At 35.4% G+C, this 24,605-nt stretch overlaps 2 protein-coding genes and 1 pseudogene across 2 annotated transcripts; all 3 read left to right on the top strand.

Moving 5' to 3' along the window:
* Positions 1 to 2,626, top strand: LOC128219185 (uncharacterized; annotated as a pseudogene).
* Positions 2,627 to 3,652: 1,026 nt separating this feature from the next.
* Positions 3,653 to 19,367, top strand: LOC128219655 (calcium-activated chloride channel regulator 1-like). Its single transcript, XM_052927552.1, has 17 exons — positions 3,653 to 4,108; positions 9,143 to 9,289; positions 9,735 to 9,861; positions 10,574 to 10,691; positions 11,553 to 11,724; positions 11,898 to 12,036; positions 12,413 to 12,525; positions 12,771 to 12,897; positions 13,474 to 13,583; positions 14,507 to 14,806; positions 15,191 to 15,400; positions 15,799 to 16,024; positions 16,333 to 16,476; positions 16,738 to 16,944; positions 17,073 to 17,321; positions 17,463 to 17,672; positions 18,147 to 19,367. The coding sequence occupies exons 1-17, from the start codon at positions 3,971 to 3,973 to the stop codon at positions 18,257 to 18,259; spliced, it is 2,850 nt and encodes a 949-aa protein (XP_052783512.1). The 5' UTR covers positions 3,653 to 3,970; the 3' UTR covers positions 18,260 to 19,367.
* Positions 19,368 to 19,853: 486 nt separating this feature from the next.
* LOC128219184 (uncharacterized) lies at positions 19,854 to 22,871 on the top strand. The gene is made up of 4 exons (XM_052926998.1): positions 19,854 to 20,017; positions 20,565 to 21,015; positions 21,876 to 22,199; positions 22,326 to 22,871. Exons 1-4 carry the CDS (start codon positions 19,854 to 19,856, stop codon positions 22,869 to 22,871), a joined length of 1,485 nt encoding a protein of 494 aa, XP_052782958.1.
* Positions 22,872 to 24,605: the final 1,734 nt, after the last annotated feature.

Raw genomic sequence — 24,605 nt, 5'->3', positions numbered from 1 at the left:
ATGTTGGATTTCATGCTTGAGATGCAGCCCCCAGATTTGGTGAAGTACCGAGAGAGCAGTGCATCGACATTGAAAGGTTTTCTGAATGAGAAGGATGTTGACATCAAGAAAGCCTACTTTGATGTCTGTAACACAATGTCTGGAGAGAACAAGGGTAATGTCTGTTATATCTTAAGTTCTAACAAATTGAATGAGCAAGTAAATAACAGGCACTTTCAAGAGCTGGTTGTGTACATTGCATATCTGTTACAATACTATAGTAAAGTAAATGAAATATCTTATCAAAACCTGCTGTTGTAATAGTTTTTAGATTAACTATTTAACCATTGAAGAAGTTGACACATTAATTCACAGGGCTGCAGAGACGGTTTAGGCACCACATGCCATACCAGCTGTACATCAATTGCAGGAACCACAAGCTAGCACTATGTGTTACGCACATGATGGTGCTTTTTCTAATTTTGGAAAATAAAGACTCATTGCTGCTGAGCTTGTGGAAAATGTTCCACTACAGTCCCAAGAAGTATGAGATGTTTAAGGATGTTCAGGCTGCCTATGGCATGAAAAACCTGAAGCTGATTAGAGCTGCAGCTACTAGATGGCTATCCCATGGCCATGCATGTATTCGACTGATCTATCGATTTGTTCAGGTCAGTTTCAAATGATAAATTAACGATGATTAGACGTATAAATAGTACAAGACAATGTTACTTATGCCTTATATCAGAACATTCAAACTACTTTTAATAGGTATAAAGGATTTTTTTCATAGTGTTATTTTTCACCCTCAAGCTTTTGGATTCTTTGGATCTCATGATAGACCAGAAACATGATCCGGAAGTAGAGGGGATACAGAACATGCTACTCAACAAGGGCACTGTAGCGGGCATTCTGGTCCTGTCTGACTTGCTTCGACCAATGATAGGCTAGTGACTATCTACAGGGAGCAGCAGCTAAGGTCAACTTTACACAGGTCAATGATAAACTACAGGTATGTAAATGAACATATTATCTGGCTAAATAAATGTACCATTTAATTTACAGTATTCTTTTATTAATTTCATAGAATCTGGTTGTTGAAGTAGACTTGATGACACAACGGTTCCGAGCCTCCTTGCATACTCCTGATGTCGATCTGCATTTTTCTAAGACTCAGATCTTGTTTGAAGACATCGATGAGAGAACCAACCTGAGAAGGCGACTAAGGTCAGGGTTGTATGATAGTAGTTAATCCAATTTATAAACTAACAATTTTATAAATAGATAATATCATTTAATATTCAGTAATTTAAAGTAATTAAAATAATGTTACATGTGAATACCACTCTCTGCTTCTATTTCAGAGAGGAAGGGGCATATGATCCAGAGCAAATCATAGAATAGGTAGCTGTGCCCATCACTCTTTACCTCATGGCAGAGCTGAATGATGCTTTTCGGTGCTCACCTGTGCTTGCAGCATTTGCTGCCTTTAGTCTTGATGCAGTCCCGAATGATATTGCAGAACTTCATGACCATAAGAAGGTATTAAATAGAACTATAATATGAAAATTGTTTAATTAAAATTTCTATAAGATGCGTATACATCTATTATATCATAACAGTTCTACAATAAATACAAATAACTCACTTTTACATGATTAAAAATAAATAAAATTTTGTTTGAAAAGGAAGCTATGGTAGCGCTTGCAAGCCATTATGGTAGACCAAGGATAGATGTGTTTGGTGGACACAGAGTGGAAGTGAACCCGGTTTTCACAGAGGATATCATTATGGAGGAGTACAAACACTTTAAGCGTCAAATGTTGCTTATCAAGTATGTTACCATGTGCATGATTGCATGCTGGTTGACAGTTGTGTTAATAGTTATTTGTTAAATGTTGTCACAGTTGTGACACAGTCTTTGAAATTCACAAAGATGTAAGCTTATTTTATACATGTCATTGGCTAGGTAATTATAAATGAATGATACCTTTAATATCAAGGAGTGTGTCCCTGAGTATTTCGTTTAGAAAAAAAGAGATGTTTTAGTGAAAAATGTTAAACTTTTCTGTTTGTATTATATTGCAGTTCTTTCATCAGTTCATGCATTTTGGTTACATGACATAAAACGTTTTGTAAGTGTACATTGACAATGAAATACAAAATAAAGATTATCATATAAGTAAAACTTGTCATGTTCAGTTAATTAATAATGGCTAAGTTCTGTAAAGTAAATTACAAAATAAAATTCAAGTCAAATATATTATATGAAATTTATATTTTAAAGACAGAGCAATTCATTTAATTCTAAACTTAATTCTTTGTGTTTATATATGTCAGGCAACAAGGTCCTCAGCCAGATCTGTACCAGCATATGGCAACTGATGACCATCTGAAGAATGTTTATCCAGTGATGTTTTACTTCGTTGGCCTGGGGCGGATTATTTCACCTAGCACAGCAGCTGCGGAGAGAGTGTTCAGTCTCATGAAGAACTTATGCACGGATTCCAGACTTTCAAACATAAAATTGGATGCAATGATGAGAATTTGCATGCATAATCAAGTACACAAATCTCTGACCCCAGAACTTGTTAATGAAACAAAAGACTATTTTAAAGGATTGAAAGAGAGGGATTTGTCTCTGTAGAGTGGTTGATTGAAAGAGAGGGATTTGTCTCTGTAGAGTGGTTACAACTGAGTCATCAGATTCATAGTTTAATATGTTTACATCCTATGATTAGGATTGGAACATAGTTTTATGTTTTTTTTATTATAAACATATTGTAGTCTGTGCATATTATGTTGCAAATAAATATGTTGAAGAGTGTTTAAGTGTTATTCACTGAAGTATTTTATATATGTGATACCTTTTAGAATTATTCATGAAAAAAATCCCAATTTTGCCAATATTGACGCGAAAATTCCCAATTACACGGGTGTAGGTCATATTCCCAAAACAAAAAAAAAGCTTGCATCATATAATACACCCATTTAATTGAATGCGTTCAGGGATAAACTTCCTGAAGTCGTTGAATGAAATTGTGTGTTATGTAACGACTCATGACTGATACGATGTATAAAATCACAACAGTTTATTTAACCTTTGAGGAAATTTCTCCGCAAACTTTACTTAAATTAGAACGGAATTTTTTTGATACCATATCTATGTCCGATTCAACTATTTGTCTTTCACGTTTGGCTATTTTGTCGTTCGTTGAGACAAATATGCGTGTACATTTAACAACAAGGTTGGTACCGAATTTTAATCAGCTTATACTTTGACATTCAAAATTTTAAACACATAATCGTGCCAACGAGAGTGATTTATCTAATGTTGTAATAACTTGTTTTACAATCGTTCGGAGGAAACACGAAAGTTATTTCCCGGATCTGCTGCAGCATGTTATCACTTAGGGAATAACCGAAATATTAAAAACATATATTTTAATAATTCGTTAGTAATAAGAGCTTTATTAATATCTGGATATTTAACAAAAACTATTACTTAATTCTTTATGCTCAAATATAAACAACAACAGCAGCAAATTTGTCAACGTTCGAAAGTCCCCCCTACCGATTAATGCAAATTTGTTACCTCCCCTGTTCAGCTTGGGAGAAGTACAAAATCGCGTCGTTGCACTGTTATTCAGTACGTACATTAACAATGGGATCATATTTTACGTGTTGAAATTACTCGCTCCAGTTAAAGTCGCATTGAATTTAGTAATTCAGTACTGCCCTGCAAGTTATACATAAAGCTACATAATGTAGTGTGGTGATACCAGTGGGCTGTCTGTTTAAAATAGTTTAATACTCGCAGAACGTAAATTATTATTGTTCATTTTACGGTATTGAAATTTAACACTGATTTTGCACTTTATTTAAGACGCGAACAGTGTATTATGTCAAGAGTTTTTGTGTCCCATATCTTAGCGCTGCAGATAAATGTGATTGTGCTTTACATTCATTAAGGACTAAACATCGCTTGATCATGCGCGTGCTGCTAGTTCTTGTTCCTTTCTTAGGGGTTTGTTTTGGCGTTACATTAAAAGAGAATAAATATGAAGGGATATACGTGGCCATTCAAGATAGTGTGACCGAGGATCAAAACTTAATCGGAAGAATAAAGGTAATCTTGGTTCAATGATCTCTTTTCAGATAGCTTATCAAAATTAAGGTCTGAGAAGGTAGGGAACGTACTCTTTTTAATTATTTCTTAGTTTGTTTATAAATAAAACTATTGCATTAATGCTAGGTAGTAATGTTTTATTGCATAGTTTGAATGTCTTCAATTGTATTAATGCAGGCGGTTGCTCAAGGTACTGCGAAGTCTTAATCCACCTGAGGGCGTTTCATTAAATATATTTGTAGAGTTTAGTCGTAAATTGGAATTACCTTAGTGTCATTGTTTCGTTATTTTGCTTCATAATTGTATGAAATGAGCTTGGGCCGGTATTGAAACTAAGCACAAAGTTGATGAAAAAAGCGTTGCCATTTGTGAGGTTGTAGCAGGTTTAAGCTTATTGAAATACGACTAAAATCCATAATTGTGTCTTAATCTTTTTAAAACAGGTAAATATATTGCACCTGCAATCATCATGTGAAACATAAACCTGTGGTTAAATCAAACAAAAAATGCACTCGTTTTCTATATGTTTGACGGTGAGTTTAAATATTAGATCATCACAAGGAAGTTAACAAAACTGACTACCTTGACGTTTGTTGAATAAAAACCATCGGCTCAAATAAATATATTTTAAGTGTTTGCATTTCGTCTATTTTAGAGGCTAAATGTTTGCATTTTGACTAAGTCAACATTTCGTAGTGGAGTTGGATTTCAAAGAATACAGTTTGATTATACAGTAGTATTTAGCCCAAACCAGTCGAAATTCAAACAAATTGTATTTTTGTTTAATGTTTTTCAAGGTCATGTACTAAACAGTCAAATAGTGTTATAAGTTACTTTGGTACTTATGTTCTTCAGTTATCGTTAGGTTATGAGTTTTGACCGACCTTTTGTTATCTGATTGTCTTGTTTGTAGGCTTGCAAAACGCCATGATAGTGAGGTTAATTTCGAGAGTTAAAAACTATAAAATTTCATGATTTTAGGGAACATGCTATCGTTTCGGTGTATTACACATCTATATGTAAAAAGACGTACTCAAACAAAGATTGATCTATTTTCATTTAAATACAGACTATGCCAACCAAACAAAGTCTTAAAATACATCATCTAACAGTCATCTTACGCCAAACAAGGGAATGAGTGTGCGTCAGGATGTGGGGGTCATGTCATTGCTAAGAATAGTCGAACATAATAATACTACATATAATAAGCTTTGTTTATCGTGTCCCGAAAAGAAACGAAAAATATCACCAATGAAAGAATAGTGTAATGCTGTGTGATATACCATGCCTTAATGATGATTCACTATAGCCCAAAGTTTAAATACTCTGTGAACTGTTAAACATGAAGGATTTTCTGTTCATGAACATGTCATAAAATGAATTTGAGATGATCACCAATGCATTATATAAGGAAGCATAATTTTACCACAGTGGGTTTGAAGGACAAAAATACAAATTAAAAAGTATTTTTGAAATTGTAATCTGTTTTAAGAGCTTTTGAAAGTTACAAAGGAATGTTTTATCTGATCTGGCCCAAAGATCCTTTGTATTTTACATTGTAAGAGTCACACGATTAGAAATGGTTTCATGAGCTAAGAAATGAAATGATTGCCACTATTCAGTCACCATGAATTGCTGCTTTGTGGTGACTTTTCTTATTTAAAAGCGAAACTCAAAATCAATACATACACATGAATGACAAACAAACAGTGTTGAGTGATAAATCTTTAAATTACTTTCTTAAAAAAGCATTTAACGATTGTATCCGTGTATTAAATATCTGAAAATGCGAAAATATTAAATGATTGGTGAGTGCTTAAAGATGAACAGTGATCAACTTTCATTTCATAGGGTAGAAATGCCGTTGTTTATGCACCTTTCTTTCAAATTCAACTCGCTATCCTTAATAAGAACCATCGTTTTCGACATTTATTCAGCATTTTAGGTATTTGAAAACAGTTGTATTAATTGTGGTAAATCGTAATTGGGAGTAAGAGTTCATATTTTAGAATAACGGCTGTAATTTGACTTGAATACGTATCAAAAGAATCTTCTGAATTGATTTGGTGTACAATTGTGTGTACATTCATATATTTGTAAAGCACACTCGTTAATATCAACAGCCAGTTATAACCTTGAACGTTGGATAAACATCAAAAGCATTAAATCTTATTCCATTGACAATATCAATGATAAACGCATGGAGATACAGCATGTTACATTTTGTAAATAAAAATAGTTGATATGTTTCAATGCTGATCGTGTTTGTAATTTTTCATGCATAAACTTTGTTAATTGATGTCTATATACTAATTCTTACATACAATTAACATTGCTTTACACATACCCATAGTATATTGTATTAGATAATTAAATGTACGTCTGAAAAACGTGGCATCTGTTTTCATCAAATATATGAAGTGCGTCTGTTTTTACCTATTAAACATTTAGAACATTATGACAACTGTGAAATACAACAAATACTTCTTTCAATAAAATTCATTGAATAAGGAAGGCCTTAGATGTCGTCGAATCCCGTATATGTATCAAGTAACCACAATAAAACTCCGGTCAGGTCTGTCAAAATATTACCCTTTTCCAATGAATCTAAATATTTACTATTTTCAAAAATACAATGCTCAGTATCAACCTCCTACGTAGTAATCTTCCCTGACGAGCAGACTAGATCTCCGTCACCATGAGCGAGTTAAGCTAGAATTCAGCTTTACAATATATATTTTTAAATTCTCTTTCTTGGGGGATATTTCATAACATTTCAGTTATTCAAGGTAAATTGAGATTGAAATACGAAAATAAAATCAAAATCAAAGATAAATTACAATCATTAACTATGTATCATGTGATATTTATCCATGGTCATGTGATTTGCATTGTGGCAATGGATTACTGTACTGCAAGGGAAGTAACACTGCACGGCGTTTTGTTCAGTTTACGAAGTAGAAGGTTTCACTTAACCAAGGTAGTTCTTGGTGGAGCTTTGTAAATTAAGGGGGTTCTATGGGGGTATCAGATTTAAAAGTGTATCTGTGTAGTCTAAACATTATAAATAACATTTTTTTATAATCTTCTATATTCTTCATATTTTGCACAACATTTATATCGTTAAGCAGTATGTCAAAAGGCATGCCATACTTCATATTAACACAAATTTTAAGCATTTTGTAGATATAAAAATGCAGCAACCAAAATAAATTGACCACGGTCTATTTTTGAAATGATTTGATTGGTTCAATTAGCGCCCACAATCGGCCCAGAAAATGAGAGCTTCGAATTTTGCAACCCTTATGAGATGAAGGTTACACTGTCAAATATTTTATTCATTGAACAAAAAATACAACGAGCTTCAGCAGGGTTATGCAAAACTGAAAAAAAAATCCAGATTTCACGCTTACAGCACCTACTGTAACTGTGTCTTGATCTGAAAAATCGATTTTTCAGTTTAAACTTTAAATTAAGACCAAGCAGCATTCCACAAAATCTCAAATATGGTATTAAAAGCCAAACTCATTTAATGACAACTTTAATCAGATTAATTAACAAAGCTGATCAAAAATATGACAAAAACTAGACATTTTGAAATGACAAAAGATGCCTTCATTTATTGGTATTGCTTCGGCTTCTTATCGAACTAACTTCAACGACAGCAGCTAAAATTATGGTATGCCTTGTCAATTTACAAATATGATTTCAGTTATTATACGAAAACAAATGATATTTACAAACTATCATTCGCCAAAATTTAAGTATTTCACAATGAATTATTTATTCATGACATTTTATGGCTGATTGTTTTAGTCGACTTCTTTCTTAGTTATGGAGAAAACAGTTACTATAGAAACCCATGTAGAGACTCACGGAGTTCTTGGAAATCATCATGTTCTGACGTATGCACTGGCCTAAAATAAATAGATCGCAAAATACCGCGTAAATCACCCTGATGATAGATAGATGCCAGCACCCCCAATTATTTAAGTTACTGGGGCTGATCTGAAAGTTTGCTGTTCGTTAGCGAACTACATTGAAGATTAAAAACCCCTGTTTGCGATATATTATCATGACATTTTTTATGTAAAGTAAAAATTGCTTCCTTGAACTTCTGAATTCTCCAATCTCTTGAACTGCTACGGGCTCCAAAAATATGTTCTTGTGGAAATCTGTTATGTAGGACATGTCCCAACGTAATACCTTTTCGCTCTAGTATCACATGATCACGCAATATTATTAAATAAATAACAGAACAAATTAATTGATGAAATGATTAGATTGATCTATTTGCTAATTGTCTCCAAACTTTAACCAAACAGAAAATTATCCAATTTGATATTCCAAACACAAATTGGAGCATCAAAGTCAATTGGTGGCAACTGGAGATACCGTTTACCGTAACTTAATATTTTTCATACTTTTAATAAAGTTTTCAAAATACTTATATATAAAACAATATATAAAACACATATACTAACATTATGCAAAATATTATGAAATTTTGCCCATTAACAAGAATATAAATCAAGCGGATTTGCAAACTTATACGGGGTGCTTTGATAACTCGTTGCAAAATGCAGTTTCTTATATTTTATTGTATACAATCGTTTAATGGTTGCATTGATTTGTATCTAGGAAATGACGACAGACGAAAAAAATCATTTTTAAACTTTTTTTTTTTTACATGGAAGTGAAATTAATTTTAATCAACTGTTGAAATCAATTCATCCATTTACTCGGTAAATACTGGGCCCGATTATGCAAATGAAAAACTGACAATAAGTGTCACGTGGATATGTTGAATAATTCACGTTATCAACCATATACGTACAGGATTCGTTTGTTAACAAACCTCGTCTGTATAGCAAACCGAAAAAATTTCTCCCTTATCGGACATATTCGTTTTACGGTTGCATCTATCGATATTTATAAAACCTATAGACGACATTGGTTCGTAACAAACAATTCAATCCGGAATATTTAAGAAAATGAGAAATAACTATTGTAGAGTTTTGTACTTTCTTTTAGGAAATCTTCACTGATGCATCGCGACTGCTGTTCAGAGCTACCGGAGAGCGTGTGTATTTCGGCGAGATCAACATCGTCGTTCCGAAATCCTGGTCACCACAGGGAGACGCCCAGCCAGTCCAACAGTCCGAGCGTGGATACTTCAAGGTAAGAAAAAGCCCTTCAAGAACTATCTATAGTTTGTTTTTTTGTTTTTTTTTCAAATCAAGCCTTTGTCATGCAAAGAAGGAACGTGTCAAAAGTGCAGTTTGTAGGTTCGTGTTATCAAAACTTCTTTATAAAATATAAGACGGTTACTATAACAATGATGATTATTATGATGATGATGATGATGATGATGATGATGATGATGATGATGATGATGATTAAGAATATCACTGGTGTTATCAATATCGCCTTCCGGCTACAAGGCTTGCCTTTCATCACCTTGAGACATGCAGATGATAACCTCGATGACTTTCGGCAAACTACAATATTATCAATTACACATTGAAATAAGATAACCAGACTTAGGTGTCACTGCGATCAACATACTTGAAAGAATCTTGCTTTGCATAACATCTGCAGCAGTTTTAAATTAGTTTTCTTGTAGATTGAAGACGGACAACTGATAACCCCGAGGACATTTGGCAATGATATTTGTGGACTAGGAGGAACGTACACTTATCTCCCCTTGTCATTCGTCAAGAACACATCCAGGACTGATTTTGGAAAACACGGTAAGACACATTGACGGGGATTGGGTGTGGAGATGGAGCTGAAAAGTTCCAAGTGACTTTTAATCGATAAGACGCCTTCGTTCAAAATCATGTTAGCGGAATACATTTTCCTGTGTCTACCGGACGTTAATATACCTTAACATAAGATTTATTTTGCATTTACGCCGTTCGCGTTGTCGCATTTCCACGTCAAGATCGACAACGTTTACAGATAGCAGAAACAGGAGTATGTACCTTCGCGTGTAAAGATGACAAAAACAAACAAGAGTTCGAAAAACACGAAGGAAGGACAGAGTATGTTTAATCAATCCGCCATGGCGGCAATTATAGGTTACAAATGTCCTGTTAAATTCGTCCATCAACAATTTAATCATTTTAGCTCCATTGCGCATAAACACATTTGGATGCAATATACTAAATTGTCTGCAAAAACTGCGTTTAAAGTTTTGAACAAATCTGTAAATCAGATCACAACAGCGATAAGTCATGTATTTCCTTTTAAATTTACCAGCGGAAGTACGAGTTCCCATAATTTTTTTTAAATTTATGTAATTGTTTTTACGGAGTGAAGAGAACAACATGTGTATTGACTGGTTGGCTGTATTCTTAACATGGGGAAAATTGTTTTTAAGCCTTATTCGTGCAACTTTTCTAATAACCGAAAGATCCAATTGAATCTTTAGCTAAAGCATATTCAAAATACCTTTTCTAGAGAACGTTCTCGTTCACGAATGGGCACAGCTACGGTGGGGCGTGTTTTCGGAATACGGTACCGATGAGGAAGCCAAAGGTTATTTCTACCAAGCTCAAGGGAAATGGAAACCCACAAGGTAATTGGAATATTTTATCTATCTAAAAAACTGAAACTGCAAATGAAGTCATTGTGGATTGACTTATGATTAAACTTCAGAACAACTGTGATTATCAAATTACATCAGGTAATGATTTTCAATTGCATTATGACTTAAAGCAACTGTGCACCAGATGACCAATTTGCAAGAAAAAAGAAAATTGTCGAAACTGACATAAACTTTGTAAAAATTGACACTTACTAACTGAAGTACCACGTTTAGCAGTTATTTCGTATTTTTCCATTAAAAAAGTTTACTGGGTATGTCTACCTAGTAAAATTCATTCCTTATGCGTGATTGGCTAGTCGATGTTATCACGTGATATTAACAAGTTCGGTATATAGCTTAAATATACCACTCATTTAGAGTAATCCTCCATAGCTCAGTGTATACAACGCCAGACTGCAATTTTGGTGACACGGGTTCGAACCCGGTCCCCGGGATATTTTATTTTTTTACATTTTGGTACTTTTTTACAATTATGATATTAAAGCGTAACACATTCTGTTAAAGAATTGCCCTGAGATTCGTTACAGAAAAACACTTTTTTAGTGTCAATCTGGTGTACAGTCCCTTCAAAAATTAACTTTACGATTTAATGTTTGACTATCAAAACTTTCATATCAGAAATGATTTCAATTTATTGAAGGCATTGTTAACAAATTCTATATGGTCACTGTTAAAGAAATTCAGTACTGTAATTTTAGTTCACTACTAATAAAAATACCCCCCCCTCCCCCGCTGCTCTCATTTTGACAAGGTGGATAGCAAATCTCTGCATAGGGATTTTATAAAACTCATATCATGGTGCGCTTTGACACTAACAAATTGACATTTCAGCTGCAATGGGAACGTCAAAGGCCGTGTGGGGCTCGGTACAGACTGTAAACCTAGCCCATGGTGTGATACAGATGACATAACACGTCGCATCCATCCCGAATGTCGATTCTGTCCTGATCTTACACAACCGGAAGCAGGGGCGTCCATCATGGATAATCAATTTGTGGACCAAGTATGCTTTAGAACTATTCTGAAGTGAATATTTGCAAGAAAAGATCCTTTCAAAACATGACCTTCAAACATAACATTCGTTCTTGTTTTCGTCGGATAACGTGTACAGTGAGTACTTGAATATGATTAGTATTTGGGTTTTGTTTGGTTTTAGGGTATTCACTTCTTTTACAGCTTGACCTGTTTTGTGACGACGCTGTCGGCACACCTGCAGCGCAAAGACACAACAAATTTGCAACGAACAAACAGAACCTGTATTGTAATTACAAGAGCGTTTGGGCTGTCATGAGGGAACATTCTGATTTTCTGGGAGGTAATCGCCATGCACTGATTGAATTTCAGAGGGGGAGGGGCATTTTTTTACGAACGTGTATGTCCTACTCCAAATTACATATGCCATAAATCACGCTCACTCGCATTGGATTTCTTGTCTATTTTATTTGATTTTCAATATTTAAGGTAGGAGTAAAAAGGAGTTTTTTGCGGCTTTAAAGATTGAGATATTACATATCGATATTTAAAGGGTCGGTTACAATTGGGCAATGAATGTCAAACCTGAAATATAAGAGTATATCAACGATAATACGATTGTCGTCCTAAAGTATTGTTGCTAATGCTTCTTGAACTCCATCGTTTCTCTGCAGAAAAGACAAGGTCAATGATCATAGTATTCTGTGGTTTAATTGTAGTTCACAGTCGACCTCTCCCCAACGACACTGACACTACACCAGTATTCAACATTTTACAGGAATCAAAGAGCAAAATTGTGTTTGTCCTGGATACATCTGGTAGTATGAAAGATGTATGTCTTCTACAGGATTCATCTTTGTTAAAACACGTTGAATATAATGAATCAATGATTAAACGTTTTTGCAAGACTATAAGAGTATATTGGGGACTTTAGAAAGGTGGTTCTTAGGGTGTTCCCTTTTCCAGAGTTTCATAATTACTTATAAGAATGAAACGGTAAATGACAGTCGATTTGAGACTCGTGTTGTTTGTGGTCACTGCTAAAACGTGTATTTCTTTTTGCTTATTTTTATTCAGGACTCACCATCGAGGATTGTACGATTGCATGAAACCGGCAAATACATAATCGAGAATGAAGAGGAGATATGTGATGATAGCTACCTCGGAATCGTGTGGTTTAGTTCAAGCGCATCTGTCAAGAAAGGTGAAGTGCGCCTTCTGTGTTTAGTTGTCAAGGTTATTAAACATGCTGTACGATTTTACGCAATCTGATAATATTGAATTAGTCTGATTTTATCATATATGAAGCAACGTAAATAAAATGTGTATGTAGATATTCTGCTCGATAGATTTAAATTGCACAATACTATAAAACCTCCATAATATGAATGTCTTTTGTACTATATTGAATGCATTGAGTTTTAGTACACTTCATGTTCTACTATATAAAAAGTACTTCAAACAATGACGGTCTACATGAATAAAGATCTTATTGTGCGGAATACATTATAATCATATTTTGCAGGCGCGTAGCTGCCTATACGCGAGTACGCGGCTGAATGCACATGATTTTTTGATTTTTTTTTAAATCAGCCAAAGTTTCAGTATGTGTACTTGTCTCCGAACCCCCCAAGCACAATTATGAAAACACATGAATAAATGACTATCTACGATTTACATTGCCAAATAACTACTTTGATTGCTTAACAAACACATAATAGGCATAAAACCCCACAATATTTAAAATCAAATGTAATTCATTTACTGGCCTATTTTACAGCAATTACTAAGGTCGACAGTAAAGCCACGAGGGATGCTCTAGTTAACGCTCTCCCAACGAATCCCGATGGCGGTACATGTATCGGATGTGGACTCAAACTTGCTATAGATGTAGGAGCTACTCATTTCATTGTTCAGTTGTCTTTTAAAATTGTTAAAATCATTAATACTTTTATAAGGAAAGGGAGGTTCTCTGACAGATTTGTAAGTTTGTTATTATTCATGGAATGTTTTACGTTGAGTTTAATCTAGATAAACATCCTCGCTGCTTGCCCTAAATATCTGCTGGCGTACATAGATATCACATATAACCGTCATAGCCTTTATCAGCACATTTGTATAGTTACTATTAATGAATCCCTCAGAAGGAGACTTTGGACGTGATGAATCACATACGCAGTACGTAGGGTCCTTTTAATAGTTAAAAGTGATAAAAATGAAGGCTTTCCTTATAATTAATACATTAATTAAATGCTGTTTCAAGAACAAGGGAGGGAACTAGAGCTTTAACATGAGTTACGAATATTCCCGAATTCCAACTAGACATAGGAACGGCAAACTATTTTATTTAAAAAGGCCATAACTCCGAAGTTATTGTACATTGCATTTCCACTTAGAATGCTTAATCAATGATTGTTGTTTAATTCAAATACATTGAGTAATTCAGATGTAACGCTTCTGACAAGAAAAAAAACAACAAAGGGTAATAACTTTGTAATTAGCTGAAATAGGTTTATAGTTGTACACTTCATTTCCACTTATTGTGCTTAACTATTGTTTATGGTTTAATTAAATTCCTTCCATTTGTTTTTAAGTTATGCTCTGAACAAGAAAATTTGCAACGGAATGCAACGGAATGACCAACCTAACGACCGACCGATTGTGACTCCAATATACCTCAACAAGCGTACCCCAACGTTTGTGGCAGATACACTTATATTTATTGTAAAGGCAACTAAAATGGCAAGCCAATGATACTTTAGTTTCCTAAATATATTTTGCCAGTAACTTATCCATAATTTGCTTTAATTCAGGAAATTATAAATACCTTCCCCAAATCAACAAGACATTCGGAGATTATGCTCATGTCTGATGGTAAAGAGACAGAGAGCAACTTAACAATAACAGAGCAGGCAAACCGAGCAAAAAATCTGGGTATACGGATTCATACAGTCGCTATCTCAAACCAGGCTTCTGTACGACTCGCCGACGTTGCGAGAATTACTGGCGGGAAAAGCCTTTTTCTGGAGATAGGAGGAGCTAATACGTTTGTGTCTGTCTTGTCAAAAGCATTGGCAAAGAGTATAACTGGGGGCGGATGTAAATCGGAGGAGGTAGGATAAAATCTTTTTTAACATAGGTCAATACACAATTGCGAAAGACCACGTTACCAGTATATGTGAATGGTATAATTCTGTATATGTACGGTTTATGGTAATCGGATACATACACATGCTCCTGCCTTTGTATATTCAATTTTAAATATGCATTGAACGAAGTCGTGGTTGACGAAATATTCAAAAAGGTATCCACACGTACACGTACCCGTACATTGAAATGTAGCACTATTTACTGATGTTCAGATTAAGGTTAAAACATATACATTACGGAAATAACAAATAACATTGTCTGGTGCATTTATCAAAGATGATACGGAATTGTGTTTGTATTATTTTGTGTGTGTTTGTTTTTTTAAATTATAAAGCTTAATCTTGTAGATGAGATCAGGAACGGTTAAGGACAGCAGCGTGTTGAAATTCAATTTCACAATAGATACTGGAATGGGATTAAACACAACTGTTGCCATATTTCCCAGCCACCCAAACCTAAAATATGACTTTGAAATAAAAGGTGCGGGTGGCTTCCACGAGACAAGTTCAGATTTAAGTGAGACACCGCTCATGGCACGGTTGGCTGGAGAGTTAACAGTAAGTTGGGCGTTACGATACTACATTTATTGACCTAGGTTTGCTACAAAGTAATGCTGTTGTGTTGTTCTTTTAATCTTGGACTATCTTAGTATCTTCAATAACACATGCGATGCGCGTCAAATGGTTTTAGAGTGAACATAATATATCTGCATTTTTTGCGTCTACAACAGATGGGCATATGTTTAAGGTTCTTGTTTTACTTCGGAATTTCTGGGGGGGGGGTTGAAGTTATGTCCATGTATGTTTTGTGAAAATGATTTAGGTTAAGACCAAGGTCTGCTACAAAATGTCTAGATGACATAACAGGGCTAAAGTCTAGTTTCTAGTTACATTTGTTAATCATCTCGAGTAACCATCGTTAGTATCTCAATATATGCGTTTGTGATTTTTTTCAGAACGGTACATATTCTGTTGTTGTTAATACAAAGCCTGATACAGCTATAAACTGGGAGTATGATGTGAAATCTAAACCAAAGGATAGCAATCAAGTTACCGTGACGACCCGTTTCCTCGATGACGTTGTTTATACTGACGTGTTGAAGGGGAACGCTCCTGTTTTGAGTGCCAAAGTCAGCGCCAAGTCTGGAAATTGTTTTGTATTTTTACTGGACAATGGAAAAGGTTACAATTCTAAGCATTTTACCTGTTTAAAATTTACAAAATGCGACTACATTAATGTACTTATATGGGCCCAATACCATTTTTCTTGTCTAAAATAAACGAAATAATGCCTAGACTACTTAATGGAGCCAAGATTTTTTTAACAATTTTTAAATGGCGAAGCACAAAGTATATCTGGCAGTCATACTACGAGACTTATGCCAACCTTCAAAACCAAATGCTTACGTGGTATTTTATTGTAATCAATATTTCATCAGGTTCAACATTTCATTTGAGTGATACTTTCATATGGCTACTCACTTATTTAGGTAAAGACATTTCAGCAGGTGATGGCACTTACACAGGAAAATTTAGATGTTCCAAAGCAGGCCGAAGTGAAACCCGAGTCATTGTGAAGGCAAATTCAATTATTATTGTAACTGGCATTGTCGGCGCGGCAACTCTTAACCCAGGTAACTAAAAAATCGCTTCATGTTTGTAGCCGGTAAAACGTCGTGTTTCAATTATAAAATTGTTCGAATGTATGCTTGGACTTCTATTACAATGTGTATTGTATTACAGATAATTGTTTTCTTTATGCATGTTTTATCTCACTCTTTTATGGATTTCTTTTATTTTATCGCTATCTGTTTTTATATTGTTTTCATGTTAATATCCAATCGTTAATTTAAATGGAATTGAATGATGTTTTAACCAGTACACTTTTTATACAGACGCTTTTGAAAAAAATGTTATCGAGGAAAGTTTTGAAAGGTTTTCTCTTGTTGAGGATGCCGAATTATCTCCAACAACGATCGGGGATACTTCACCCCCTGGTCGAATTACTGATCTCCGAATAGAAGATGTGGAAACGAATGGAAACACCCGACATTTTACTATACGCTGGACAGCAACGGGTGACGACAGTTACACTGGTCAAGGTAAATGTATCTTCTTGTATCTTTGATTTTATACTTGACATATTTTCTTTGAATATTTAGAGAAATTTAAAACAAGTATTTAAAGTTCAATTCATTTAGATAAACAGTTAAATTTATTTCCATTTTAGCAACAAAGTATCAACTCCGATACGCAACCGACTTCGACACTTTGTTAAATAATTTCGAAAATGCGCAAGATCTGGACATTGGTCAACAAAACCTTGAACCTAGAGACACAGGCGAAGATGAGACTGTCGATATTTCTGTAACAGCTGAAGAGGAATTTATCGAGACAGCTTTTTTGGTCATCAGAGCAGTAGATGAGGTTGGAAATGAGGGAGCTATGTCTAATATTGTGTCAATAGTTATAGCAAATGGTAAGCATGTCTGTAAAGTTCAGAACAATTAAGTCGTATTTCATGTACGAAACTTATAGAAACTGACCTAAACTAATATTAGAAGAGATTTATGTTTCGAAAGTGCAATAGTTATATTCAATGCCTTTTTCCCTGTAACAGGATCTAAGATGTCCTTTAACGGACGAACGAATCATACATACAGTCCAAACCGTATTGTGGATAAGAAAACCAACGTGGGGGTAATTATTGGAGCTGTGATTGGAACAACAGTGCCTGTTATCATCGTTATTGCAGTAATCGTCGTTATCATTTTACGACGGCGTAAACTGAAGGAGAAATCACAATCCACGGAAGATCCACAAAAAGAAGGTATGCGCACAAACTATTTACAAATTTGTTTACAAAGACCCTGTTTAGAGGCTCAAATTTTACAGTCACTTAATAACAGTAACGTAAAAATGACTCGGTCACATACATCATAAACGTAAAATATAAAGAGGTTCAAGAAAATTCTTATCCGTTTTGTTTCTTAACCCAAAGTTTAGCTCGGAAAAATGTATTTGTTTTAAGAAAACGTATACCTAATGTCAATTTAAAAATCGTATGTTTTGCGCTTTGACAGAATGTTCGTCTAAACATATTGTGTTGCAATTGAATTTCTAAAGACCAGTTATAAGTATACCGAATTAAATGCAATTAAATTGTACAAAGTAAAGGTTGTGTGTATTTTGAATATTTTATTTTACCATCATCTTGTTTTTATCATAGTTATATATTGATTTTAGCCGTTAAAGCACTGTGTTTATTTGAACGCATTGTAATGGAATATTATCTTGTTTTCAGATACGTGTGACATTCCGATGCTTCCAGAAAGCACTCCGGCAAATGACCAGAAAAAACAAACACCAATCATCTACAAGGGATACAGAAGTCATGGTCAATTGGTGGTTCATTAGAATCATTTGGATAGTCGAAAACTTAGTATTACCATTGTGGTGTATATGTTTGGATAGTCGATAACTTAGTATTACCATTGTGGTTTCAATTTACGAAAGGTTACTGTAAATTTGTACGTTGACACCTTAAGATGTTCATTCAATTAGGACTAAACATCGCTTGACCATGCGCGTACTGCTCGTTCTTGTTTGTTTCTTAGGGATGTGTTTTGGCGTTTCATTAAAAGCCAATACGTATGAAGGGATATACGTAGCCATTCAAAATAGTGTGATCGAATCAAATCTTAATCGGAAGAATAAAGGTAATCTTGGGGTAATTATCATTTTTCTATTAGCATATCAAAATTAAGGTCTAAGACGGTAGAGGGCGTACGTTGTTTTATTATTGATTATACTATTGTATTAATATTCCAAAAAGGATGAACAAATGTCGAAAGAAATGGTGCTTATGAAGGATACCAAGTTAAATTTGAAAGAAAAGGTGCAGAAACAACGGTATTTCTACCATATGAGACGATGGTTAATCACTGTTAATCTTTTAGCACTCACCAATCATTTGATATATTTGCGTTTTCAGCTATTTAAACAAGAATACAATCTTGTTATCAGTAAAAAAAAAAATCCATAAATGTATTATCAAGTAAGTAGTTAAAGATTTATCACTTAAAACTGATGTTTGTCATACATTTGTATGTATCCTTCAATAGAACAATTATTTTCGACATTTATTCATCCTTTTTAGATATCAAAACATTTGTATTAATTGTGATAAACCTTATTTGACTTGAATACGTCTCAAAAAAATAAATTGATCTGTTGTACAGTTATGTGTGCATTCATTCATTTGTAAAGCACATTCATTGATGTAAACGAACGTTGGATAAGCATTAAAAAATGTCTTTAATCTTATTTCATTGACAATATCACAAATGCATTTGATACAGAATGTTACATTTTGTAAATGAAAATGATTGATATGTTACAGTGCTGATTGTGTATATGATTTTTCATGCTTTCACTTTGCTGACTATATACCAGTCTTTTACATTGCTTTACGTAAACCATTTTTTTTGTATTGGATTATTAAACGTAGGTCTAAAAAGCGTTACATCTATTATTCATTAAATATATGTAGTGCCTCTTTATTTTGCCTATTAAATATTGAGAACAGTTAGACAACTCTGAAATACAACCTTTTTAAATACCATTTATTGAGTAAGGAAGGCTTTAGGCGTTATATCCCGTATTTGATTTAAGTAACCCCCCAAAACCCCGGGCTGGTCTGTCAAAACATTACCATTTTCCAATGAATCGAAGTATTGACTGTAACTATTTTCAATACTACAATGCTCAAGTATCAACCTCCTACGTAGTAATATCCTCTGACAAGCAGACTAGATCTCCGTCACCATGAGCGAGTAAAGCTGGAATTCAGCTTTACAAGCTATCCTTTCAAATTCTCTTTTTGGGGATATTTTATAACATTTCAATTATTCAAGGTTAATAAAGGTTGGAATACGAGAAAAATCAATCAAAATCAAAGAAGAACAACTACAATCTTTATTTATGTATCACGTGATATTTATACATGATCATGCGATTTGCAGTTACAGTGGTTACTGTACTGCAAGGGAAGTTACAAGGCACGGCATTTTGTTCAGTATCCGAAGTAGAAGGTCAGACTGAACCAGAGCAGTTCTGGGTGGAGCTATGTAAACTAAGGGGGTTCTATTTGGTACCAGATTTAAAAGAATCTCTGTAGTCTAAACATTTATGTTTTATAATCTTCTATATATTTGATCTTTACCATAACATTATGGTTAAGCAGGTTGTTAGACGACATGTCATGCTTCATATTAACACATTTTTAAGCATTGTGTATATATAAAAATTCAGCAACTAATTGCTTTAAACCAAAATAAGTTTACCACACGTTATTTTTTAAATGATTTGATTGATTGAATTAGCGTCCAAAATCGGCCCAGAAAATGAGAGCTTCGAGTTTTGTAACCCTGACAATATTACGGTTACACGGGTTACTGGAAAATATTCATTGTATATTTTATACATTGAACAATAGTGACAATGGACTGCCGCAGATTTTTGCAGAATTGAAGAAAAATTAACCTCAAAAATCGAGATTTGTTGTTGAGAGGCAAAATGCTTACGATGACCCTGTTGAGAGGCACAAGGTTAACGATGACCCTGTTGAGAGGCACAAGGTTAACAATGATTCTGTTGAGAGGCACAAGGTTAACGTTGACCCTGTTGAGAGGCACAAGGTTAACGATAACCTTCTTAATAGGCACAAGATTAACGATAACAAGAGGCACAAGGTTATCGATGATTCTGTTGTGAGACTCAAGGTTAACGATGACCCTGTTGAGACGCACAATGTTATCGATGACCCTGTTGAGAAGCACAATGTTAACGATGACCCTGTTGAGAGGCACAAGGTTAAAGATGACCCTTTTGAGAGGCACAAGGTTAACGATGACGCTGTTAAGAGACACAAGGTCAACGATGACAATGTTAAGTGGCACAAAGTTAACGATGACCATGTTAAAAGACACACGGTTAACGATGACCACGTTAAGAGGCACAATGTTAACGATGACCATGTTAAGAGGCAAAAGGTTAACGATGACCCAGTTAAGAGACACAAGGTTCACGATGACCCTATTAAGAGGCACAAGGTTAACGCTGACCCTGTTAAGAGGCACAGGGTTAACGATCACCCTGTTAAGAGGCACAAGGTAAACAAAGACCCTGTTAAGAGGCACAAGATTAACGATGACCCTGTTAAGAGGCACATGGTTAGCAAAGACACTGTTAAGAGGCACAAGATTAGCGATGAACCTGTTAAGAGAAACAAGATTAACGATGACCCTTTTAAGAGGCACAAGGTTAACAATGACCCCGTTAAGAGACAAAAGGTTAACGATGACCCTGTTAAGAGGCACAAGGTTAACGATGACCCTGTTGAGAGGCACAAGATTAACGATGACCCTGTTGAGAGGCACAAGGTTAACAAAGACCCTGTTGAGAGGCACAAGGTTAACGATAACCTTCTTAAGAGGCACAAGGTTAACAAAGACCCTGTTGAGAGGCACAATGTTAACGATGACCCTTTTGAAAGGCACAGTATTAACGATGACCATCTTAAGAGGCACATGGTTAACAAAGACTCTGTTAAGAGGCAGAATGTTAACGATGACCCTGTTGAGAGGAACAAGGTTAACAAAGACCCTATTGAGAGGCACAAGGTTAACGATGACCCTGTTGATAGACACACGGTTAATGATTACCCTGTTGTGAGACACAAGGTTAACGATGACCTTGTTGTATGACACAAGGTTTAACAAGATCCTGTTGAGAGGCACAAGGTTAACGATAACCCTGTCGAGAGGCACAAGGCAAACGATGGCCATGTTAAGGGACACAATGTTAACAAAGACCAAGTTAAGAGGCATAAGGTTAACAAATACACTTTTGTTAGACACAAGGTTAACGATGACCCTGTTGACAGACACAAGGTTAACAAAGACCCTGTTGAGAGGCACAAGGTTAACGATGACACTGTTGAGAGGCACAAGATTAAGATGACCCTGTTAAGAGGCACAGGGTTAACGATGGCCCTTTTGAGAAGCACAAGGTTGACGAAGACCATGCTAAGAGGCACAAGATTAACGATGACCATGTTAAGAGGCACAAGGTTAACGATGACCACGTTAAGAGGCACAAGATTCACGATGACCATGTAAAGAAGCACAAGGTTAACGATGACTATGTAAAGAGGCACAAGATTAACGATTACCATGTTAAGAGGCACAAGGATAACGATGACCCTTTTAAGAGGCACAAGGTTAACGACGACCATGTTAAGAGGCATAAGGTTAACGATGACCCTGTTGTGGGGCACAAGATTAACAAAGACCCTGTAAAGAAGCACAAGATTAACGATGACCATGTTAAGAGGCACAATATTAACGATGACCCTGATAAGAGGCACAAGGTTAACGATGACCCTGTTGAGAGGCACAAGGTTAACTATGACCATGTTAAGAGGCAAAAATTTAACGATGACCAAGTTGAGAGGCACAAGGTTAATGATGACCTCGTTGAAAGGCCCAAGGTTAACGATGACCCTTTTGAGAGACACATGGTTAACGCAAACCCTGTTGAGAGACACAAGGTTATTGATGACCTCGTTGAAAGGCCCAAGGTTAACCAGGACCCTGTTGGGAGGCACATGGTTAACGCAGACCCTTTTGAAAGGCCCAAGGTTAACGAGGACACTGTTGAGAGGCACATGGTTAACGAGGACCCTGTTGAGAGGCACATGATTAACGCATACCCTTTTGAAAGGCCCAAGGTTAACGAGGACCCTGTTGAGAGGCACATGGTTAACGCAGACCCTTTTGAAAGGCCCAAGGTTAACGAGGACACTGTTGAGAGGCACATGGTTAACGAAGACCCTGTTGAGAAACACAAGGTCAACAATGACCCTTTTGAAAGTCACAAGGTTAACGTCGATCATGTTGAGATATACAGAGTTGACGAAGACCCTGATGAGAGACACAAGGTTAACGAGGACCCTGTTGAGAGCTAAAGGTTAACGAAGGCCCTATTGAGAGACACAAGGTTAACGATGACCCTGTTGATAGACACACGGTTAATGATCATCCTATTGTGAGGCACAAGGTTAACGAGGACCCTGTTGAGAGACACATGGTTAATGATGACACCGTTGTTAGTCTTTAGGTAAACGATGACCCTGTTGAGAGGCACAATGTTAAAGGAGACCCTGTTGTGAGGCACACGGTTAACGCAGATCGTGTAGAGAGGTAAAATATTAACGAAGACCATTTTTGAGTGGCACAAGGTTAACGAAGACCCTGTTGTGAGACAACAGGTTAACAATGACCCTGTTGAGAGGCACAAGGTTAACGAAGACTTTATTGAGAGGCAAGGTGTTTACGATGATCTGTTGAGGGTCACAAGGTTAACGATGACCCTGTTGAGAGACACAAGGTTAACGAATACCCTGTTGTTAGACAAAAGGATAACGAAGACCTTGTTGGGAGACACAAGGTTAACGATCACCCTGTAAAGAGGCACACGTTAAAGACTTAACATATACCAAATATGTGAGATAACGTCACAAAACAACACGGACTTCACATGCAACACAATATTGTTAATAACAAATGTAAGGGTCACCGTATTCGAACGATCAGCAAAACTGAAGTTGAAGGGAGTATAACACGAACTTATATCCTTTTCTTCGGTCACCGAAGAGTGTTGAATCATTTGAAGAATATTTTTGAAGATGTGGAAGCCAATGTTAGTATTTATAAATGATTTATTAATTTCTCGCAATTTAATGATACAAAGTGAGATTATCTAAAAAATTAAATTAATTGGTTACACCATAATTTTAATGTTAATAGTTATATATTAGAACAGAACAGAACAGATATATCGACTTTAATCGTTGTAGCGTTATTTTTATTTGAATGTTGATATTGCTATGTTATATGTACTGTTTCCAGAAGCCGGCGACAATCCGACATGAAGCCAAACAGCATACGTCCAAAGAGGATACAGACGTGACTCAACACACACTCGTGATACTAGGTCGAAAAATGACAGTAGCGTTATATGTATTTTTTGTTACGTCGTGCTGTATATTCACTAGTGTAGAAAGCAAAGAATATCGCTAGGCATATAATGAAGAGATAAAATAATATTTGTGAACATTTTAGTTTTCTTTGTGACGTTGATGAATCAAAGTGGACAAATGTATTGCACTGAACGGCATGCCATCTTCGCATTACAACGTCAAGTTAAGAGACGGGTTTGCATATATTTTAAGTATTAAAAGCAAGAATAATCATGTTGTGGTATTTTGGCTTCTTTCGTAGAGAATTGCAATGTTATTGCAATAAAAGGGTATACATATGAAGAGATACGTCGCTGTCCATGAAAATGTGACCGAAGATAAAGGTTTAATCGACAGAATGAAGATAACATTAGGGTTATTATCAGTTTTTGCATGTTATATATAGTCTTCATCATCATCACCTCCATTCACCCTTATCTCACTTTTACATTTTCTCTTCTCTCTCACCCTCACTCTAAAGGCTCTCTTGACTTAACCTTTTGCTTACCCTCCCTCTTCCTTCCTCTGTCTCCTCTACATTCTTAACTTTCTCCGTTCCGCCTATTATTCTCCTGATGTAAAAGTGATGCATGACAATAATCGGTCAACTGTTTAAGATCTCTATGAACAACATAGTTCTTCAATAGGTATACAGTTTTTTTCTGCAGTTAATTTAAGTCC

This window comes from Mya arenaria, chromosome 15 (genome assembly GCF_026914265.1).
Source record: "Mya arenaria isolate MELC-2E11 chromosome 15, ASM2691426v1".
NCBI lineage: Eukaryota > Metazoa > Mollusca > Bivalvia > Myida > Myidae > Mya > Mya arenaria.
Note: the sequence above shows the minus strand (reverse complement) of the source record. Positions and strands in the feature narration are given on the sequence as shown.